The sequence below is a fragment of the Lolium perenne genome, chromosome 5, assembly GCF_019359855.2.
Source record: "Lolium perenne isolate Kyuss_39 chromosome 5, Kyuss_2.0, whole genome shotgun sequence".
Lineage (NCBI taxonomy): Eukaryota > Viridiplantae > Streptophyta > Magnoliopsida > Poales > Poaceae > Lolium > Lolium perenne.
In genome coordinates, this window is record NC_067248.2 from 139694172 (window position 1) to 139711056 (window position 16885).

Genomic DNA, 16885 nt, shown 5'->3' on the forward strand with positions numbered 1-16885 from the left:
TTGCTGGGCTGTTGGGCCGTTTAATCCTGACCGTTGCCTAAATCATACCTCTCCCCTCATCAGGTGTGGTAAAAGGTACTGTAAAAGAAGTCATACAACTAAGCAGCGGGCACACAATTAGATCCAGGTGAGGGGAATTGGTTGTTGAGAGTTGAGACTTGAGAGAGATGAGGCAAAGCAAGGACAGCACCAGCAGCTCGAGGCTTGTCTGCGACAACGACCATGACCGGTCGGCGGCGGTGTTGAGGGAGATGGCTAGAGAGCAGTCTCTGGTGACGCAGCTGCGCGCCCTTGTGCTGCCGGCGCTCCAACTTGCCGGCGGCGAACAGGCCGAGGTGGTCGCCCATATGTTTGAGAGCATACTGGACTGCTCAGCCAAGGCTATAGCCGAGCTGAAGCTTCTTCGGCTCGATCGTTCTAAATGCGACGATGTGCCACCGCTGACGGGGGTGGACGACAAGAGGAGAGTCAGGAAGATCCTCTCTGGCGGCGGCAACGGCGACAGTGCCAAGCCCAATCGCCAGCAACACAAGAGAAGGTGAGTTGTGTAGAGCACAACATAATTTGTCGAGAAATACTAATTGATGGATCCATTACAATCATTGCATGCTTAATTGATGATTTTATTGGTTTAATCAAGCAGGAGATTAGCTAATGACTCTGTGACGCTTGAAACGCCTGTTCCTCACTACGACGGCCACCAGTGGAGGAAGTATGGGCAGAAGCTCATCAACAACGCAAACCACCCAAGGTACATAGTACAATATATACTACGCACGTCAATCAATCGAACTGCAAAAAGTTGACCTTAATTTGTACGGCCAATAATATGGATTTGAATGAAGCAGGAGTTACTACAAATGCACCTACAAGCAAGAACAGGACTGCGGAGCAACAAAGACAGTGCAGCAGTACCAACAGGACGGCGGCACCGATGACCCTGCCATGTACACCGTCGTCTACTTCGGGCAACACACCTGCAAGCCGGCCGGTAACGACACCGATGCCGCAGTCGTCAAGACAGAGAGCACAGGCCGTAGCAGTGGCGGCGGCGCTGGCAAGCTGTCACCGAGCGACAGCCAGTGCAGCAACATTTCGGTGACCTGCACTTCGGTTGTAGTTGACCACCACCAACGGACGGCATCCATCGCGAGCAACTGCGAGCTGCTGGACATGGCTGCAGACCTGGAAAATACAGAGGTCAACACATACGATCAGATATATGACGAGGCTGGATTTTCACCCTTCGATTTGGACACCGATTGGGCCATAGATGCGCATGGGCATGACCTCCTAAAGTATGGTTGGTAAGAGCAAAACTCGAAGGTGTGCTCCGGTATCCCCCCGTACCCCATTAACCACCAAAGTTGAAAGGATAAATTTCCGCTTGGTTTCCCTGTGTTTTAGTAAAACCGTAGGTAATTATTACGGACTTATCCAGTCCACGCTGAAAATCCTGCATGCTCTCTATATTATCCAGCTCCGCCCGGTATTAAAAACAGCATTTCGAACGGGCCCTAAGTTAACCCACCAAGAGGTATTGAGAGATCCTGACCGTCTACCAGGACCAAAATTCAGAGAGGGAGGGAACACCAAAGTTGAAGCCAAACTCGAATCATGTGAGGGGTGATATTTATGCTTCGCTATGAGAGGACCAAAGTTATGGAATCATCTTAAATTATCTATGGGCAATGCTTGATTGCGATATTATGGATCCATTTTTTATGGACATTATTACATTAAAACTGCGTAATTGGTTATCTGGTGCATAACCATATATATTTAATTATAAATTTCATGAACCGAGACTCAGTCAGAAGTTTGAACTAGAGAATTGAATGCAACATTTCCCTTCACAGCCAGGCTCTAAAAGGCTTTACACGTCGCATCAATATAGGCCGCTCATATTTTTATTGGTTCTGGGTTGGTTCTTTTGCTTTGAAAAGGAGATTCGCTCCAGCCTCTGCATCGATTGATTCATGCCATTATTATTATTATTATTATATTCAGTAAAAATCTGACAAAGATCCTATATTAAAAAACATGAATCCACAACGCAACACCTACAAACTCTTGAACTAGAGATCTCTATCTTACCTCTGATATCGTACGGGTCGTGACAGTTTTAAACGCCGAGACATACGCCTAGAAGGCGCGATCGCGTTGAGGCGGAAAATAAAAGCCGCCAGGAGTAACTACATCGAGAAAAGTGCATACATGGTTTTAGAAGGATCTAGAACATCGGGAAAAGTTTCGGAAGGGACATGGGCCATGGCCTCATGTGCCCTCCTTGACCATTTCAAAAATGGAGGGAATAGTCCACGTGGACTACAACTCCCCCCCTAATAAGTTGGTTCGGGAGGGAGGACTCCACGTGGACGCCTGGAGATCTTACGGTCTTCCATACAAATAAGTCTTCATAGAATATGAGAAGAAAGTCATCTATAAAGCATATTATGATCACTAGTCATCAACCTGTGCTTCGCACAGGCTTGATCATATCTCTATTTTTTTTATTGTTATGCATAGTATGTACCATATAATTATGCTTCATGATAGAGAACCTTAAGTTACATATTTGCGTGCCAAGGTAGCTTGAGTGCAGATCATAGTAATTTGAAGTAGGCATAATATCTATCTTTTTTATACTTCTATTGTAATACACATTCTTTGCTGCATATTGAGGTAATTTAAATTGGTGAAACTGGAATACCAAACACAGCAAATTTCTTTCTTGACACATATTGAATACAAATTTATGTTAATATTTTTTGGCATTTCATTGGTTACACATTAAAATGTGAAAAATTATACAAATTTATCAACATGGCCGTATCCCTAAAACGGCTGATATTATACATGGCGCTTTAAATAAACTTGTCGAGAAGACAATTTAGAACTTTTACTATCTCTTTTAATTTGGCTTTCTAAGATGATGATATTAGTTGTACACTTTTTTTATGTTAGTTCTATATGAATATTTAAAATTTCACCAAATTCTCTATGTGCAAGAAGAAAATTGAATAATGGCAGTAGTTGTAATAATAATAATAATAATAATAATAATAATAATAATAATAATAATAATAATAATAATACCTCTATCTATAATAGATGTTTTCGATTTATCAAAATTTAGATTTATGTAGAAACTATTTAGTATATAATAGTTAAATTTAAAAAAATTAAAATATATGTTTACGAACGGAGGGAGCATGATAATATACTATCGAAATCTTAGCATTATCAGTAAGCACGGAGTTTACTTTATTTGTTAATAAATTGATGTCTGAACTTTATTAAAATTTAAATGTATGTAAACCCACTTTATTAACTGAATATATTCAAATTTAGCTGAGACATCATTTTTGGACAGAGGGAATATTTGGAAACATTATTATTATGGAATGTCTAAGGGCCGCGTCTTATCCATTCACTAAGCATCATCTACCTTTGCCCATCGTTGTACTACACGAAGAGGCAGGGCCAGTCCGCTCCAAATCTGAGCAAAAGCGAATTGGCAATCAGCACCATCTCTATCATCCCGAAATTCCCTTCAATTTTAGGTGTCTCCACACCCTGATTCCACTCCTTTTGCGCCTCCCGTGTTCCGTTCTTTTGCATCTAGATGCGGCTTCGCCGGTGAGGTGTGAATGTTGTTGTTGAAATGTTGAGGGAAGGACCCATCAAGTAGAGTACCGAAGCAGAGGAAGTGGGTAGCTAACTGGTGATATGCGGATGGTGTTTGCCAGTGCCGGTGTTGATGTGAACTTGTGAAGTAGGTGCCCACGAGTCGGCAGCTCGGCGTTGCGTCTTGATTTTCCTTCTCTAGTTTTCTAGGATTTGGGATTATTTGTAATTTATTTGAGTAATACTTAATTAGTTGCTAACATTTTACATGATTTTTCTTGTAGTTTGCATATTTCTGAGGATGGAAGAACAACGCTTGTGTACTTCTGAAATTTTTTGTTTGGCAAGAATTTCTGGATGTATTATTTGGTGGGATTGAGCCGCACGCTTTTGAACATGCGTTCATTTAAACGGAAGGTACATGTTCCTCTTGTTGGTCAATATTTTCATTCTGACTATGCAATGTACCGTTTACCTATTGTTTGAGACCTAGTATAGGTACAACAATACACAACATATATCTAAAGAATAATTGTGCAAATGTAGGTCAGCAAAAAGATCTGATTTAATGTAAAAAAGTACTACATATAGTTAAAAAAAACATTCTAAGGTCTCTTGCACTAAAGGATCTGCTTGTACCCATTATATTTTTGCCAAATGATTTTCTTGGGACTTTTAGCCAATATGTACTTGTGATGCATTATGCTGCTACATAGAGCTTTTTGTGCAAATGTTAGGTGAACACTTGCTTTGGTAAACATAGTCCATCAGCTTTTTGTGACTGCCCGTGATTATTGTCTATCATATTTGAAAACAAACTCATATTGGATATTGCCTCCTCGTCAATAGAATCCATTTTATTCAGTTGGTAACATGATTATTCCTGGAATATAGACCTTGTTTGTTGTTCCCAGTGTTTGTCACTGCTATTATTTACGCTCTGATGAACCACTTCGCTAGCTGTATTACATTTTCTCAAGCCATTGCATAAGTCAATGCCTCCATCTATAAGCGTGAGTTTTGTTTTGTCAGACATGGCTGAAGTGCTTAAAAGTTCAAGATTATCCTGTGACATCATTGTATGTCCTGAGAGACTAATTTCCATGTAGATTCTCATTGTTTTGCTTGATCTGTCACCTCACAAAATAGAAGTACTATGCAGAATAGTTTTCTTTTTGTTGTGCAGAATCCCAAAGTGATGTTTATGAATACTCCCACTCTCTGTCATCATCAAGTAATTCAACCATGTAGCAGAATAGTTTGCTTTTTTGTAAGCCAGGTGTATAATACTGTTTACTTTTCTGGTGTCTTGAAATCATTTACAACCTTTGACCATGTTTAGCAGTATTCTCAGGTAGTATTTCTCACCACTTGCTGGATGGTCATTGTAGTTCCTCCTAATAGATCTTTATTTTTGCCTTCTCTTTGTTTCCATTTTTGTCTTCGAGTGTCAGGTGCACTTAGTTTGAAATTTTGCATAGTGAGATCATGGGCATCTTCAGATAATTGATTCGCCGTCGCCCGTTCAGTGAATTTTTTTTTCTATATGCCAATTCTAGATACAGATTACTAATATCATATGATGCTGGTAACACCAACAATTGTTCATCTTGAAGGTTGAACTACAATCTTTGTACATAAGTCTTCCACTATGAAGTTAATTCAAATCCAAATAATTTTGGTTGGATGTGAAAGTGATAAATAGATCTCGATCCAGGGTACTGGCAAATCACCATGTTAGAGTTGTATATGGCATTGTATAGGTAACGTGTGTGTTCCGGTATTCTCTACCGTGTGTGTTCTTGTTGTACAAGTATTTACCCATATATAATGATGCCAGCCGGTTGGGGCAAACCACGGCAAATAATTCTTTTTGACTTGGTATCAGAGCGACCGATGATCCACCTAGGGTTTCTGTCGGTCCTCCCTTAAGACGTCGCCGCCGCGCGTGCCTAGCGCCGCCGCCGCCTCTCTCCCGTGCAGGCTTTCGCCGCACTAAGCTTCTGTCCCCGCGCGCGATGACGTCCGCACTGCAGCTCTCCACCTCCACCGGCGCGTTGGCTTCCGCCTCCGCTCCATCCATCCCCGCCGGCGCCATCATCTCCGCCCCCACCGGTTCCACCCTCAACACCATCACGGTCCGCCTCGGCCGCTCGAACTTCCTGCTTTGGAAGATGGAAGTCGTCCCCAACATCGCCGGCCAGGGATGGTACGGCTTCCTGGACGGCTCGGCTACGATGCCACCGGCTACGGTCACCGAAGGATTGTGTGTCGATGCCGTGACCAAGCCCAACCCGGACTACGCCAACTGGTTCTATACCGATCAGCGTTTCCTTAGCATCCTCGTTGGCTCTATGACGGAGGAGATACTCGGCCACCTCATCGGCCGCAGCACCTCGGCGTCCGTATGGGGATGCCTCATGACCATGTTCTTGGCTCGGAACAGGGCCGGTGCGCGCCAGATGCGGCACCAACTGACGTCGGAGAAGAAGAACGATCTCACCGCCGACGCCTACTTTCACAAGATGAAGGGATATGCCGACGCCATGGCCATGGCCGGCCACCCTATCACCGACGATGAGCTGGTGGATTACATAATCGTCGGTCTCGGGCCGCAGTACGCGTCCCTTCAGTACTCGCTCACGGTGCTTGCCGCCGCCAACGCCGATAATCTCAGTTTGTCGGCGTTCTACTCCATGCTGCTCAACAGCGAGAAGATCAACGAACAAAATTCTGCAGCTCCCGAGTTCTCCACCTCCGCCAATGCTGTGTCTAGGCAAGGCGATGCGAACCGTGGGGGGGGGGGGGGGGCGTCCGTTTAGTGACAATACTGGGGGTCGCTTCGGCAGCCGCCCGACCGGTCAGCCTACCGGTGGTGGTCAGCAGCAGCCGCCGCAGGGCCAGTGCGGCAACCGTCCCAATCAAGGGGGCGGTGGTGGTGGCGGCAACAGCGGCAGTGGCAAGGGCAGCCGCCGTCGTAATAGGCAGCCGTGCCAAATCTGCAAGTACTGGGGTCACGAGGCGCTTCAGTGCAAACAACGTTTCAACCAGGCGTTCCAATACGAGGACAACCGTGCTGCCTACCAGGCGGGCACCGGCCAGTCTTGGCTCTTCGACATCGGCGCTACTGACCACCTCACCAACGACATGGGTCGCATGACTGTCCAGGAACGCTACACCGACACGGACCAAGTGCAAGTCGCCAACGGTTCAGGTTTGTCTATTACGCATGTTGGTCACTCTCGTTTACCTGGTTCATCATCGCCTATTGAGCTCAAGAATATTCTTCATGTCCCTGGACTTAGCACTAATCTGCTTTCTGTCTATCGCCTTGTCTCTGAAACAATAATATCTTTGTTGAGTTTCATAAATATTTTTTATTTGTCAAGGACAAGGTCACGAAGAGAATCCTTCTTCGCGGTAGGAGTCGTGGTGGCCTCTACCCCCTTCCTTTCAGTCGTGTCTCGGCGTCTGGGCGTCAAGCATCTTCTGGCATTCGACTGTCTTCCGAGCAGTGGCATCGGCGTCTTGGTCATCCTTCAAATAAAGTAGTTCATCAAATTGTTAGCTCCAATAATTTACCTTGTTCCTCAAACACTGAGTCTTCCGTGTGTGATGCTTGTCAGCGTGCTAAGAGTCATCAATTACCTTATAATTACTCTACTCGTGTTTCTACATCTTCACTTGAGCTTATTCATTATGATGTTTGGGGTCCTGCTTTGCCTTCTTCTGGGGGTTTTAAGTATTATGTGAGCTTCATCGATGATTATAGTCGCTACTGCTGGATTTATTTGATCAAACACAAATCTGATGTTGAGAGTATTTTCTACACCTTTCAGAATCATGTTGAGCGCCTTCTCCATGCCAAGATCCGCTCAGTTCAGTCGGACTGGGGGGGGGGGGGGTGAGTATCATCGTCTACACGCTTATTTTCAGCGCACCGGCATTGCTCATCGTGTGTCGTGTCCTCATACTTCTCAACAGAACGGTATCGCCGAACGCAAGCATCGTCATCTAGTCGAGACGGGCCTCGCTCTTCTCGCACACTCTTCCCTACCCTTTCGGTTTTGGGATGAGGCGTTTCTTACTGCTTGTTTTCTTATCAATAGGATGCCTACTCCGGTGATCAATAATGCCACACCCGTGTTTCGCCTTCTGAACATGCTTCCCGAGTATTCGTTTCTCCGCACCTTTGGTTGTGCGTGTTGACCTAGTCTGCGTAAGTATAATTCTCGCAAACTAGAGTTTCGGTCTCGGATGTGCGTGTTTCTTGGATATAGTCCCATGCATAAAGGTTACAAGTGCCTAGATCGTTCTACTGGTCGTGTCTATATTTCTCGCGACGTTGTGTTCGACGTCCCTATGCTACTCCCGGTGCCACAGTTGATGTATCTAAACTGCTTTCAGTGTCGTTTCCTTCTGATGAACCCGTTACACAGAGTACCGACACGCGTAATTATGAAATAACCTTGTTATTGGCTAATGCACCTAGTTTGTTTGCTAGTTCTCCTATGCAGGTTTCCGCGCCTTCGGCCTCACCGATCGACGTCCTTGCCTCGGATCATGCGCCGGCTTCCTCGGCGACTACACCCGCATCCCCCTCGGATGCCCCTACTTCCGCAGCGACACAGTCGATCGACGTCGCGCCGTTGCACCTGCATGCCTCGGCGGGCGCGTTCGGGCCCGGCTCCCATGCAGCCACGTCGCCCAGATCGACGCCCCGTGCGGCCACAACGCCTGACTATGTCTTGACAGACACGACTCCTTCGCCGCCTCCAGCGTCGTCCCCATCTCGCGCTGCATCGCCTCCATCGAGCTCTTCCCCGCCGGCATCTCCAGCTCCCTCGACCTCAGCACCACCACCTCCTGCTCGAGTTATTGTCACCCGACAGCGTAATGCCATATACCGTCCCAAGGAGTATAAGGATGGTACGGTTCGGTATAATCTGTACCGACGTCGAGCTTTCTTGGTGGAACCAGCGTCCCATCGCGCCGCTCTCTCCGAGCCGGCGTGGCGTACTGCTATGGAAGCTGAGTTCGCTGCTCTTCAGGCTAATCAGACATGGATATTGGTACCGCGTCCTCCTGGTACTAACATTGTCGGCAGCAAGTGGATTTTCAAAACAAAGTTCCATCCTGATTGTTCTGTTGATAAATATAAGGCGCGTCTCGTGGCTCGTGGCTTCATGATGTCTATGCACGCTTCTTTTCCTGTAGACAGTGTTGGACCTCCAAGAGCAGAGGTTTGTAGAACAGCAGCAAGTTTTCCCTTAAGTGGATCACCCAAGGTTTATCGAACTCAGGGAGGAAGAGGTCAAAGATATCCCTCTCAAGCAACCCTGCGATCACAATGCAAGAAGTCTCTTGTGTCCCCAACACACCTAATACACTTGTCAGATGTATAGGTGCACTAGTTCGGCGAAGAGATAGTGAAATACAAGTGGTATGAATGAATATGAGCAGTAGTAACGACGCCAGAAAATACTTGCTGGCGTGCAGTTGACGTGGGAGATATTGCAGGAAGTAGAGATGCAGTAAAACAGTAAATAAGCGGTGATTGCAGTATTTGGAAACAAGGCCTAGGGATCATACTTTCACTACTGTACACTCTCAACAAATGATCACATAATAAAACCACTCTACACTCTCTTGTTGGATGATGAACACCACTAATTGTGTAGGGCTACAAGAGCACCTCAATGCCGGAGTTAACAAGCTCCACAACATTCGATATTCATATTTAAATAACCTTAGAGTGCATGATAGACCAACACAATTATACAAAGTACTAACATAGCATGCACACTGTCACCATCATACTATGAAAGGAGGAATAGATCACATCAATACCATCATAGTAATAGTTAACTTCATAATCTACGAGAGATCACAATCATAAACTACGCCAAGTACTACATGATGCACACACTGTCACCATTACATCATGGAGGAGGAATAGAGTACTTTAATAACATCACTAGAGTAGCACATAGATTAATAGTGATACAAAGCTCATATGAATCTCAATCATGTAAGGCAGCTCATGAGATCATTGTATTGAAGTACATAGGAGAGAGATGAACCACATAGCTACCGCTACAGCCCTTAACCTCGATGGAGAACTACTCCCTCCTCATGGGAGACAACAGCGGTGATGAAGATGGCGGTGGTGTCGATCGAGATGCCTTCCGGGGGCACTTCCCCGTCCCGGCGGCGTGCCGGAACAGAGACTCCTGTCCCCCAGATCTTGGCTTCGCGATGGCGGCGGCTCGGAAATGTTTCTCGTACCGTGGCTTATTCGTGTCGAAGATTTAGGTCAGGAGGCAACTTATAGGCGAAGAGGCGGAGTCGGAGGGCTGACGGGGCCACCACACAGTAGGGCGGCGCGCCTGGCTCCTTGGCCGCGCCGCCCACACGGGTGGGCCCCCTGTGGCTCTCCTCTGGTCCCTCTCGGGTGTTCTGGAAGCTTCGTGGAATTATAAGATGCTAGGCGTTGATTTCGTCCAATTCCGTGAATATTTTCTTACTATGATTTCTGAAACCAAAAACAGCAGAAAACAGGAACTGGCACTTCAGCATCTTGTCAATAGGTTAGTTCCGAAAAACGCATAAAATCATTATGAAGTGTGAACAAAACATGTAGGTATTGTCATAAAACAAGCATGGAACATCAGAAATTATATATACGTTGGAGACGTATCAGCATCCCCAAGCTTAGTTCCTACTCGTCCCGAGTAGGTAAACGATAACAAAGATAATTTCTGAAGTGGCATGCTACCAACATGATCTTAATCATACTATTGTAAAGCATATGAGATGAATGCAGCGATTCAAAGCAATGGTAAATACAATGGTTAAACAATTGAATCATATAGCAAAGACTTTTCATTAATAGTACTTTCGAGACAAGCATCGATAAGTCTTGCATAAGAGTTAACTCATAAAGCAATAAATTCGAAGTAAAGACATTGAAGCAACACAAAGGAAGATTAAGTTTCAGCGGTTGCTTTCAACTTGTAACATGTATATCTCATGGATAGTTGTCAATGCAAAGCAATATAACAAGTGCAATAAGCAAGCATGTAAGAATCAATGCACAGTTAACACAAGTGTTTGCTTCTAAGATAGAGAGAAATGGGTAAACTGACTCAACATAAAAGTAGAAGAAAGTCCCTTCGCAGAGGGAAGCATTGATTGCTATATTTGTGCTAGAGCTTTTATTTTGAAAACAAGAAACAATTTTGTCAACGGTAGTAATAAAGCATATGTAGTATGTAAATTATATCCTACAAGTTGCAAGCCTCATGCATAGATTACCAATAGTGCCCGCACCTTGTCCTAATTAGCTCGGATTACCTGGATTATCATCGCAATACATATGTTTTAACCAAGTATCACAAAGGGGTACCTCTATGCCGCCTGGACAAAGGTCTAAGGAGAAAGCTCGCATTGGATTTCTCGCTTTTGATTATTCTCAACTTAGACATCCATACCGGGATAACATAGACAACAGATAATGGACTCCTCTTTAATGCATAAGCATTCAACAACAAATAATATTCTCATAAGAGATTGAGGATTGTTGTCCAAAACTGAAACTTCCACCATGGATCATGGCTTTAGTTAGCGGCCCAATGTTCTTCTCTAACAATATGCATGCTCAAACCATTCAACTCATGATAAATCGCCCTTACTTCAGACAATACGAACATGCATAGCAACTCACATGATATTCAACAAAGTGTTGATGGCGTCCCCAGGAACATGGTTATCGCTCAACAAGCAACTTAATAAGAAATAAGATACATAAGTACATATTCAATACCACAATAGTTTTTAGGCTATTTGTCCCATGAGCTATATATTGCAAAGACAAAGAATGGTAATTTAAAAGTAGCACTCAAGCAATTTACTTTGGAATGGCGGAGAAATACCATGTAGTAGGTAGGTATGGTGGACACAAATGGCATAGTGTTTGGCTCAAGGATTTGGATGCACGAGAAGTAATCCCTCTCAATACAAGGCTTAGGCTAGCAAGGTTATTTGAAGCAAACATAAGTATGAACCGGTACAACAAAACTTACATAAGAACATATTGCAAGCATTATAAGACTCTACACTGTCCTCCTTGTTGCTCAAACCCTTACCAGAAAATATCTAGACCTTAGAGAGACCAATCATGCAAACCAAATTTTAGCAAGCTCTATGTATTTCTTCACTAATAGGTGCAAAGTATATGATGCAAGAGCTTAAACATGATCTTTATGAGCACAACAATTGCCAAGTATCAAATTATTCAAGACATTCTACCAATTACCACATGTAGCATTTCCCGTTTCCAACCATATAACAATTAACGAAGCAGTTCAACCTTCGCCATGAATATTATGAGTAAATCCAAGGACATATTTATCCATATGCAACAGCGGAGCGTGTCTCTCTCCCACACAATGAATGCTAGGATCCAACTTTATTCAAACAAAACAAAACAAAAACATACAGACGCTCCAAGTAAAGCGCATAAGATGTGACGGAATAAAAATATAGTTTCACTAGAGGAACCTGATAATGTTGTCGATGAAGAAGGGGATGCCTTGGGCATCCCCAAGCTTAGATGCTTGAGTCTTCTTGAAATATGCAGGGATTAACCACCGGGGCATTCCCAAGCTTAGAGCTTTCACTCTCCTTGATCATATTGTATCATCCTCCTTCTCTTGATCCTTGAAAACTTCCTCCACACCAAACTCAAAACAACTCATTAGAGGGTTAGTGCATAATCAAAAATCACATGTTCAGAGGTGACATAATCATTCTTAACACTTCTGGACATTGCACAAAGCTACTGAAAGTTAATGGAACAAAGAAATCCATCCAACATAGCAAAAGAGGCAATGCGAAATAAAAGGAAGAATCTGTCAAAACAGAACAGTCCGCAAAGACGAATTTTTTAGAGGCACTGGACTTGCTCAGATGAAAATGCTCACATTGAATGAAAGTTGTGTACATATCTGAGGATCACACATGTAAATTGGCAGATTTTTCTGAGTTACCTACAAAGAACACTGCCCAAATTCGTGACAGACAGAAATCTGTTTCTGCGCAGTAATCCAAATCTAGTATCAACCTTACTATCAAAGACTTTACTTGGCACAACAATGCAATAAAATAATATAAGGAGAGGTTGCTACAGTAGTAACAACTTCCAAGACACAAATATAAAACAAAAGTACTGTAGCAAAATAAACACATGGGTTATCTCCCAAGAAGTGCTTTTTTTATAGCCATTAAGATGGGCTCAGCAAATTTAATGATGCACTACCAAGAAATAAGAGTTGAAGCAAAAGAGGGCATCAAGAGGAAAATTCAAAACAAATTTAAGCCTAACCCACTTCCTATGAAAAGGAATCTTGTAAATAAACAAATTTATGAAGCATAATGCAACAAGCATAGAAAGATAAAACAAGTGCAGCTTCAAGATTTTCAGCAAAAAGAGAGGTGTTTTAGTAACAGGAAAATTTCTACAACCATATTTTCCTCTCTCATAATAATATCCAGTAGCATCATGAGCAAACTCAACGATATAACTATCAAGTGAAACATTCTTATCATGAGTCTCATGCATAAAATTATTACTACTCCCAACATAAGCATACTCATTCTTATTAATTGTAGTGAGAGAAAATTCAACAAAGTAGCTATCATTATTATTCTCATCAAGTGTAGGAGGCATAGTATAATCATAACAAAATTTACTCTCCATAGTAGGCGGCACCAAAAGACCACTGTCATTATAATCATCATAAATAGGAGGCAAAGTATCATCAAAGTAAATTTTCTCCTCAATGCTTGGGGGACTAAAAATATCATGCTCATCAAAACCAGCTTCCCTAAGCTTAGTATTTTCCATATCATTAGCAACAATGGTTTTCAAAGCGTTCATACTAATATCATTACTAGCACGCAAATAAGGTTCCATAGGTTCTTTAACTTTCGCAGCAAACAATCAATGTCTTAACTCAAGAAATAGATTAAAAAGCTCCATGTTGATTTCCATTATGCCTAACTAGTGAAATAAAAACAAGAAACAAAAAGATGCAATTGCAGGATCTAAAGGAAATATCTTCGAGCACTTACAACGGCACCAGAAAATAACTTAGTTACCTGGGACCGGAGTGTGAGTGCCTTTTACCTTTCCTCCCCGGCAACGGCGCCAGAAAATAGCTTGATGTTTACGCACGCTTCTTTTCCCGTAGACAGTGTTGGGCCTCCAAGAGCAGAGGTTTGTAGAACAGCAGCAAGTTTTCCCTTAAGTGGATCACCCAAAGTTTATCGAACTCAGGGAGGAAGAGGTCAAAGATATCCCTCTCAAGCAACCTGCGATCACAATGCAAGAAGTCTCTTGTGTCCCCAACACACCTAATACACTTGTCAGATGTATAGGTGCACTAGTTCGGCGAAGAGATAGTGAAATACAAGTGGTATGAATGAATATGAGCAGTAGTAACGGTGCCAGAAAATACTTGCTGGCGTGCAGTTGACGTGGGAGATATTGCAGGAAGTAGAGATGCAGTAAAACAGTAAATAAGCGGTGATTGTTGTATTTGGAGACAAGGCCTAGGGATCATACTTTCACTAGTGGACACTCTCAACAATGATCACATAATAAAACCACTCTACACTCTCTTGTTGGATGATGAACACCACTAATTGTGTAGTGCTACAAGAGCACCTCAATGCCGGAGTTAACAAGCTCCACAACATTCGATATTCATATTTAAATAACCTTAGAGTGCATGATAGACCAATGCAATTATACCAAGTACTAACATAGCATGCACACTGTCACCATCATACTATGAAAGGAGGAATAGATCACATCAATACCATCATAGTAATAGTTAACTTCATAATCTACAAGAGATCACAATCATAAACTACGCCAAGTACTACATGATGCACACACTGTCACCATTACATCATGGAGGAGGAATAGAGTACTTTAATAACATCACTAGAGTAGCACATAGATTAATAGTGATACAAAGCTCATATGAATCTCAATCATGTAAGGAAGCTCATGAGATCATTGTATTGAAGTACATAGGAGAGAGATGAACCACATAGCTACCGGTACAGCCCTTAGCCTCGATGGAGAACTACTCCCTCCTCATGGGAGACAACAGCGGTGATGAAGATGGCGGTGGTGTCGATGGAGATGCCTTCCGGGGGCACTTCCCCGTCCCGGCGGCGTGCCGGAACAGAGACTCCTGTCCCCCAGATCTTGGCTTCGTGATGGCGGCGGCTCTGGAAGGTTTCTCGTACCGTGGCTTTTTCGTGTCGAAGATTTAGGTCAGGAGGCAACTTATAGGCGAAGAGGCGGAGTCGGAGGGCTGACGGGGCCACCACACAGTAGGGCGGCGCGCCTGGCTCCTTGGCCGCGCCGCCCACACGTGTGGGCCCCCTGTGGCTCTCCTCTGGTCCCTCTCGGGTGTTCTGGAAGCTTCGTGGAATTATAAGATGCTGGGCGTTGATTTCGTCCAATTCCGAGAATATTTCCTTACTAGGATTTCTGAAACCAAAAACAGCAGAAAACAGGAACTGGCACTTCGGCATCTTGTCAATAGGTTAGTTCCGGAAAACGCATAAAATCATTATAAAGTGTGAACAAAACATGTAGGTATTGTTATAAAACAAGCATGGAACATCAGAAATTATAGATACGTTGGAGACGTATCACTTCACACAGCAGTACGGTATTAACTATGATGATACTTTCAGTCCTGTGGTTAAACCAATCACTGTTCGCCTGGTTCTTTCTCTTGTTGTTTCTCGTGGATGGTGTCTTCGTCAAATTAATGTGAGTAATGCCTTTCTCCATGGTTTTCTCAAAGAGGAGGTGTACATGCAGCAGCCCCCTGGCTTTGAAGATTCGCAGCACCCTCAGTATGTTTGCAAGTTGCAGCTTGCTCTTTATGGTCTCAAACAGTCGCCCTGCGCTTGGTACGCCCGGTTAAGTGACAGGCTTCATCAGCTTGGCTTCATTGCTAGCAAGGCAGATACCTCTTTGTTCATCTTTGCTCATCAGGGAGTTGTGATCTATATGCTTGTGTATGTTGACGACATTGTTTTGGCTGGATCTTCTTCCTCGGCTATTGAGAGGCTTGTTGCTACATTGTCTGGGTCTTTTCCTATCAAAGACCTTGGGCCCCTGGAGTATTTTCTGGGCATTGAGGCTGCTTATTCATCCGAAGGGCTGGTATTGTCGCAGCATAAGTATGCGCTTGATCTTTTGCATCGCGCCAACATGGAACAGTGTCGGCCCGTTACTACTCCCATGTCGGTGTCTGATAAGTTGGTCAAAGATCAAGGCGATTTGCTCAGTTCGGAGGATGCTTTCAAGTACAGGAGTCTTGTTGGGGGTTTGCGGTATCTTACCCTGACGCGTCCTGACTTGTCTTTTGCTGTCAACAAGGTGTGTCAATACTTGTCGCAGCCCACTACTGCTCATTATGAGGCAGTAAAGCGCATTCTCCGGTATATCAGAGGCACTGTTTCCACTTGTTTACGGTTTCGGCGTTCTTCCTCCACCGGTCTGAGTATTTTCACTGATGCTGATTGGGCGGGGTGTTCTGATGATCGTCGTTCTACAGGTGGTTTTGCGGTTTTTCTTGGCTCTAACCATGTGTCTTGGAGTTCTCGCAAACAACCTACGGTCTCTCGCTCTAGTACTAAAGCAGAGTATAAGGCATTGGCGGATGGCACTGCTGAAACTATGTGGATTCAGTCTGTGCTAAAGGAGCTGGGTGTGTTTCTCTCCAGTCCTCCTGTTTTATGGTGTGACAATCTTGATGCCACCTATTTGTCTGCAAATCCGGTGTTCCATGCCCGCACAAAGCATATCGAGATCGATTTTCACTTCGTGTGTGAGAAGGTTGCTTTGGGTGCGTTGGATGTTCGCTTCATCTCCACCGGCGACCAACTGGTTGATGTATTCACCAAGCCAGTCACTCAGCTCACACTACGCTGTTTTAGTTCCAATCTCAACCTTGTTCACGACGGTTTAGATTGAGGGGGGTTGTTAGAGTTGTATATGGCATTGTATAGGTAACGTGTGTGTTCCGGTATTCTCTACCGTGTGTATTCTTGTTGTACAAGTATTTACCCATATATAATGATGCTAGCCGGTTGGGGCAAACCACGGCAAATAATTCTTTTTGACTCACCACAGCATCTTGGTGGTACTGTTGTGGATTTC

General features: G+C 43.9%; 2 protein-coding genes across 2 annotated transcripts; both read left to right on the plus strand.

Moving 5' to 3' along the window:
* Positions 1–98: 98 nt before the first annotated feature.
* Positions 99–1499, plus strand: LOC127300061 (uncharacterized). Its single transcript, XM_051330141.2, has 3 exons — positions 99–538; positions 644–751; positions 849–1499. Exons 1-3 carry the CDS (start codon positions 168–170, stop codon positions 1309–1311), a joined length of 942 nt encoding a protein of 313 aa, XP_051186101.1. The 5' UTR covers positions 99–167; the 3' UTR covers positions 1312–1499.
* Positions 1500–15532: 14033 nt separating this feature from the next.
* On the plus strand, positions 15533–16699 carry LOC139831612 (uncharacterized mitochondrial protein AtMg00810-like). The gene has a single exon (XM_071820913.1). It carries the CDS (start codon positions 15533–15535, stop codon positions 16697–16699), a length of 1167 nt encoding a protein of 388 aa, XP_071677014.1.
* Positions 16700–16885: the final 186 nt, after the last annotated feature.